Source organism: Gavialis gangeticus, unplaced genomic scaffold, assembly GCF_001723915.1.
Source record: "Gavialis gangeticus isolate Ggan-Ray unplaced genomic scaffold, GavGan_comp1, whole genome shotgun sequence".
In the NCBI taxonomy this organism is placed as follows: domain Eukaryota; kingdom Metazoa; phylum Chordata; order Crocodylia; family Gavialidae; genus Gavialis; species Gavialis gangeticus.
Window position 1 is genome coordinate 1,840,772 of NW_017729008.1, and position 6,761 is coordinate 1,847,532.

The 6,761-nt window shown below is 44.2% G+C and overlaps 1 protein-coding gene across 1 annotated transcript in view; it reads right to left on the reverse strand.

Moving 5' to 3' along the window:
• CRELD2 (cysteine rich with EGF like domains 2) overlaps positions 1-6,761 on the reverse strand; it is a 22,011-nt gene that overhangs the window by 13,724 nt on the left and 1,526 nt on the right. Inside the window, exons 2-3 of the mRNA XM_019509349.1 lie at positions 6,348-6,430; positions 4,900-5,010 (exon numbers count right to left, since the gene is read on the reverse strand). Of these exons, the coding sequence (XP_019364894.1) occupies positions 4,900-5,010; positions 6,348-6,430 (194 nt within the window). The remainder of the gene's footprint in view (positions 1-4,899; positions 5,011-6,347; positions 6,431-6,761) is intronic.

The following is a 6,761-nucleotide window of genomic DNA, read 5'->3' on the forward strand; positions in this document are numbered from 1 at the left end:
TGAAAGAAGTCAGGAGTGATTTAGAAGAAAGCTAGTGTAATCATTATATCTTAATTGCTTGATGACTAGTTGATGGATGCCAAAATGTATTCCCTAATCCAATTTTTAAATTAAATTTTGGAAAATAATTTATTATTATTTACTTAATTTTTGTCGCTTATATTTAAGATAAAGAAACAGGAAATAAGAGAGCCAGCTGGAGTGCTTCCTTGGTTGTTTTTTCTCTCAATATTAGGGAATATAATGTGAACAACAGCAAAAATTCACCCTGACTTTGTATATACAGCAGTTTGACCTTCTTCATGTTTGCATGCTCAATACAGGTAAAAACAGCTATAAGAACATTAGATTTCCTTAAATGTTAAGTTAAATTATTGCAGACCTCAGTACCTGAATTATATTTAAAAAACCCCAAGAAGCCCACACAAATGCACTCTAATTCAACATTCATTTCCTTTCTGCTGTATCCACTAGTTTTGAGTAAAAACATAAGAGAAACCAGACTGAAATTAAAAAACATGAAATTTTCCTCTATTGAACCAATACAAATTGAAGAGTAGCTTCAACAGCTAGCCCCAATACATACAGGTAAGCATAAGAAGTTTAGGCATGACCAGTTTCAGTTTGAGGACTTGATTCTCCTACTGCAGGATACAACGAATTCCCAGCCATTTTAGTGAACAGAAAACCTACTGAAACCTACAACAGCAATTGTATAAACCTCCAGGAAGATCACGGTCCTAGGTTATTATTTTTGTAACAAGAATTTCTGCTTTACTTTCTCTCCATCTTGTTACAACTCCAAATTACTGCAGACTACGTAATCTTCCATATGGTTAAATTCATTTTTTAAGTTTTCAGAAAGAAAAAAGAAAACAAAGAGAAAATTATGTATTGAAAAAAGTACTTGTGAAAAGGAATATAAGAATTATGTGCAGAAATGAACATTTGTCATAGTTTGGGGACTCACCCATCAAACGTGTAAAATTTACTATCCAAGAGGTCACATTTTCTCAGTGACAGAATGTGCAAGGAAATAAGTTATGCTCTCTTATATGCATATGAGAACATATTTGTGCCACTGCTTGTTGTCCCCAGACATGCCTCTGCACGTGTGTTCTGGCACGCAGCAAATTGCCACAGGTGGGGTAGGAGAGGCTAGAGCCAGTACCTGGGCTTGCCCCAGCAGTCTTACCTGGGGTCTTGGGACAGGAGCAGCAACTATCCAGACACTTGAAGCCTGGCTGGTAACCAGTGTGGCTCTGGCTGGCCAGGCTCTAGTTTCAGATGGTGCACGCTGCAGCCACATGTGCTGCACTGCTTTTTTCTGTCGTGTTCTTTTTTTTTTTAAATACTGGGATTTCCCATATCTAATTTTGCTGCCCTGCTGCAAATATGCAACATGAAAAACAGAATAACAAACACCCTGTACATTTTGCAGTGCCTCAAAAGGCTTTAAGGCACCGCAAACCGCACTTTCCTGCTTGTGGGGACACGGCCCACAGTGCAGCTTGCACTACTGATGTAAATTTGATTTTCCAGGAAGCAGTTTGAAGAACCATAATCTGGTCCTCAAAGGACATGGCAGTCTCCTTAAAAAACATATCATCATCAGAAGTTTTACATGCGTGTCTTATGAGAGAATGTAGAAGCCCCAACTAATAATCAGAAGGAAGAGCGGCAACTGAAATCATGGCACTGAAGGATATTAGAGAACAAGTAACAACAATAAAATGTCAGAGGGATCAGACCCTTTGACTAATGTATAAGTTAGTCATAGTTTCAGAATTTCCAGGTATAGAATCTAATCATTGGAGGTTTGCCTTTAATTTGTCCCCCTCCTACTGCTATAGCAAGGAAAATAAGTCAGGGGGACAGGGGTCAGGTAGCCCCTTTGTCCTCTGCCTCCTCACCTAGCAGCCCCTTCTTCCTCTCCTTGCTGTCAGACACGGCTCTCCCTAAGTACATGGAAGCGAGACACAAATTTGAAAACAATGACCTTGAAATTAAACATGGCTGTAACAATTTACATATAGTACCCATACACTTACTTATCCAGAATTGATACCCTTTTTAAAAAAATTCTTGCAAAGTTTAGCACACGTACTCTATAAACACACTTTTAAGCAGCACTTGTAAACTAGTGTAAACTTTTTTTTTTTTTTTTTAATTATTTATAATTTTGTTTCAAAGGCTGCCAAATCCATTTCAGATTCAATTGGGCATAGCCCAATAGTCAAATTCCAAAATTCACCTGAGCAGAGCTCAATTGTCAAGTCTGTGTGGTTCTACCACTGGGCAAGTATCTTTCCTCACAGACCGATGAGTCTGGGGTTTCAGATACTACCCAAAACCAGGCAGGCATCCTACATGCAAACTTTAAGTTTGGAGGCCTTGAGGTTCAAATGCCTCCAGTTTCACATGATCTTATCCAAAATTAGTCCAAAGCCAAAGGCTTGTGATTTACCATATAGTTCAATGGTCTGGGCCCCACCAGAGTTGACAGAATTTCAAGCAACAGGGACCCCACAGTTCAGCAGTGATCAGTAAGGGTATTTATACATGTACCCCTTGAGCTGGGGGGTGGGAGACAGCACTTTAATTAGAGCAGCTGCAAGAGCTGCTCTAATTAAAGCACCCTGAGCCTCTCATGCACCAGCAAGCCCATGCTTAAAAATGGCAGCAGGGGCAGTTTAACTAAAGCTCATTCAATGAGCTTTAGTTAAAGTGCGCCTGCCACTGTTTTTGAGCATGGGTTTGCTGATACACGAGATGCTAGAGTCTGCTGGAGCGTAGTTAATTACCACACTCTATTACCACTCAATTAAATACACAAGCCTTGCTGCTCATGTATAGGTGCCCTATGTATGTATTCCAGATACTCCCCACAAAGAATCCAGGTGTGAATTAGTCCCCCACACCACCCCATGCATGACTGGAACTAAGTGTTCTTGTCACGAGTCCTGGGATGCTCCAAAAAATTATATGCAGCTGAGGTGCATGGCAACCTGTTTACCGCATGGGGGGCACCACCACACTAGTCACATGCAACAGGCTGAAAGAGGGGATGAGAGAAGGCTTCTGGGGCCCCCACTTGGTGATGTTTGCCAGGAGTTTAAGGCTAGTGAAGAAACAGTAATCACTGGAAATGGGAAGAAAGATGCAGCTCAGCTGTCCTCAGGCAAGAGGAAGTCAAAATGTATTCGATGTAGTGGGCTCACCATGACTTGAAAGAGTCAGCACTGAGAGGGACTGTGCTGAATGGGCACTGCCATATATCTTACTGAGATCGACTTCACTGGCCTGTCTTTGTGGTAGGTTCCCATCAGTACTTTGGGCACTGGGGGAGGGTATCAGAGCTCGCTACAGCCTCTCCGAGTACCATCCTGGTAATGCAGTACCTTGCTCCCTCCTAGGAGGAAGAATTGCTTGTCTTTTGGGTTTTTTTTGAAGGGCCACACAAAAGGGTTCCATCAGCATGTTTGCCTAGTGTGTTTAATAGTCATGTTCAGTGTTGGCTGTTTTTAATCAACTTCATAGCTGGTTTCTATTGCTGAACACATGCTGCTTTTGGCAGCAGTTTCATGATAAACAATGTATTTAATGAGGCTTCCTTGTATGCGATAATAAGATGAGGGGCTTTTTCCCACATGCCAATTGGAGGGGGAACCTCATCTTGTATTTGAATAAATATAGTAATTTTTTTTTTTTTTTAAGGAAAAAGTTTAACGTGGTGTCTTTAGGCTTGAGGACTTTTCTTCTGCTGCCATACCGTGCACCAGTTGGGTCCTACCTTCTACTGGCGGCAACATTTCATGAAGGTGTAAGCACATAAACAACTAGTACTTTTAAATCCTTTAGAACCGAGTATAATATGAAATACCCTCACAGTAAAATCACTCTGACTCTAGGACAGAGGTTCAAAACCATAACTTATGATCCTATGGATACTGCTCTCAGCAAGACACAATATTGCACTGCCTACAAATATACCATGTTTACTTACAAGGCACCTTTTTTCTGAAAACTAGATGTTTGAAATTGAGGTGCGTCTTAAATGAGGGCCCAATTCTGCAGGAGTCATGCTGCCCAGCCTGTTTGAGCCAGATGGGGAGCCAGTGGCACCTGCTGACTCAGCTGAAGGACTACCCAGGTAGGATAAAAGGACCTGGCACTTCTGCTCCATCAGGATCAGTCCCTCAGCTGCTTCAGCAGGTGCTGCTAGCTGAGCCCTGAACTGCCTGGCTCCACTTCACAAGCTGGGTAGATGCTTGGCTTGGCAGGTGCTTCTAGTTACCCACTCAGTTTGAAGAGGGGCCAGACCAGCTCCAACAGAACCTGCCCCTCAGCTGAGGGGGGGGACAGGTGTCAATGTCTGTGCCAAATAGCCTTCTTTTCTTCTTGAGCTGAACTGGGTTGGTAGGCACAGCAGCACTTGCCAGGTCAGCTGAGAGCCCAATCCTTCTAGAGCCAAAAAGCATATCTAGCCCCTCTACTCAAGCCAGGTAGGCACTTGCCTGACACCACAGGTGATGCTGGCTAGCCTCAGCTGACCTGGTAGGCACTGCTGGCTGCTCACCCAGCTCAGCTTAAGAAGAGGGGCCTGGCAGTTCAGCACAGCCAGCAACACCTCCCTTGCCCTACAGCTATAGGATTAAGGGAGCAGCCACAGCTTTTTGCTTTCCCCTGCCCCCAGCCCAAGGGCAGTTTGCATGCATTTTCTCTGTGAAAACATCCTACTTAAAGGAAAAATCTGTTTTTGAAGCGTGGAATAAAGGAAAAGAGATGTGCATCTCATTTAGGAAAGGGACATGTGATATTAAACACAGGTTGTGTCCTAGATTTGCATTAGGTTTTTCAAATAGCCGAAGTCACCAGAAAAAAAGCTTTGTTACCTACAGTTTGAACCACCATTTCTCTATGTGTTCTTCATGCTCTTCTACCATGTTGTTGCATTCAAAGTTACTGCTGTCACACAGGTTTTCTATGATTTCTACAAGACGGATTTCACTAGACATGAGAGAAGGAAAGCCACGAGTTATTTTTAAAGAAAACATATGATCGCAAAGTATCTAGATATTACCTCTACAAGCTTCGTATGTTATCAGGTTTTTGTCTTATCTGGGCCAGTTCTATGATCAAGGCAGTTTTATGGAATCACTTGTTACAAAAGAATTAGCAGACATTGCATTGAACCGAAGTGCCAAATTACATAAAATCAATTTTTTTTTTAATACAGATTTTTACAGTTTCTTCTAATAAAAGATACATAAGCCTCATGTTGGCAATAGAGGCCCATCATCCTGCTAATAACTCGTGTCTCTAAGAGTTCTTCCCTTGCACTGCAGTACTCAAACTGAAATTCAATACCAGATATGCAAATTGGAAGAAAGACCAAAATTGAAACTAGCAGGTATCTGATGATGCATCTCGAGGAAATACATGTATGTTCTTAGTTTTTGAGGAAAAATAAGGAAAGTCTTTGTCTTTGGATAACTCTTCTCTGGAGGTCCCTTCCAACTCTAGTTCTTTATGATTCAATGAAACCTCCAATGTATGGAGTTTAAAGCTTCTCTGACTGTCTGGAGAGAAATCTGTGAGATCAATGGACTAAAATGTATTCGGAGGGCTGATGGTAGGGTGTCTTATGTAGAGTTTGGATTATTGAGCATACAGGATAGTTTGGATAGGGAAGATCCTGTCTCAGGCAGGAAGATAGGGCTAGATCAGCGTTTCTCAACCTGTGGGTCATGACCAAGAAGTGGGTTGCAAGACCATATGAAAGAGTTGTGAACAAACTTTAAAAATGGATTCTCCTTTCACGGAGAAAAACGTGGGAGATCTTGGCTTTTCCCTAGCAGGTTGGCAGAGTTTCAGTCTGCGAGGGGCTGCTTCAAGCATCCCATGCCCCACACAGTGCCCCCTACTCCACACACTGTAGGGCAGGGGGCAGTGGGTCAGGAGTGAGCAGCACTGGGTTTGGACTGGCTACTGATGTTTACAAATGGGTCTTGGCACAAAAGGCATTTTGGTTGCCACTGCATTAGATGACCTCTGGAGGTTCCTTCCAGCCCCATGCCTCCAAGTTTCTATGACTTAACAGCTGAGAAGGTGGAGCTTTGCTTTCTACAGTTGTCACTGCTAACCAAAATGCAGAGGCTAAATGCTGAGCTACAGCCTCCCTCGCCAGCTGCAAGCCTGGGGGGGGCGTGAGCTGCAGGACAGAAAAAAAAGAAAGCAGCAACAAACACTCAGAAGTTCAAGGACGTGGCAGCTTTGACCGTGAGCTTGGCTCTGGCATGGACCAGCCACGGAGCTGCAAGGCAGGTGCTGCCGGCTGCCCTTACCTGGATTCATACTTGGAGAGCGCCCTCTCCTCCCACGCCGTGTTGCCACCGCCAAAGTTCTTCCTGGCAGTGTCCGCTAAGCCCTGCGGGGGGAGAGGGAGGAAACCATGCTTCAGGCACAGCCCAGAACAGTGGCTCCTGCACCTACGGCCTCGTTGAATGCTCCCCTCACCGACAGGGAGGGGGGGAAGCTGATGGGGCAGGAAGAGGGGATGATGGGGGGCAGAGTGACCAGGGGAGAGCGAAGAGATCATAGAAGGGAATGGGGGGGGGCAGGAGTCATGGGGGCGACAAGAGGAGGGATCATGGGGGGCTGATATGGGTGACAAGAGCAAGATAATGGGGGAAGGGGTGAACGGGGGGATGAGGAGAGGGATCATGGGGGTGACGAGGACGGGGGCAGGGGTGGCAGGG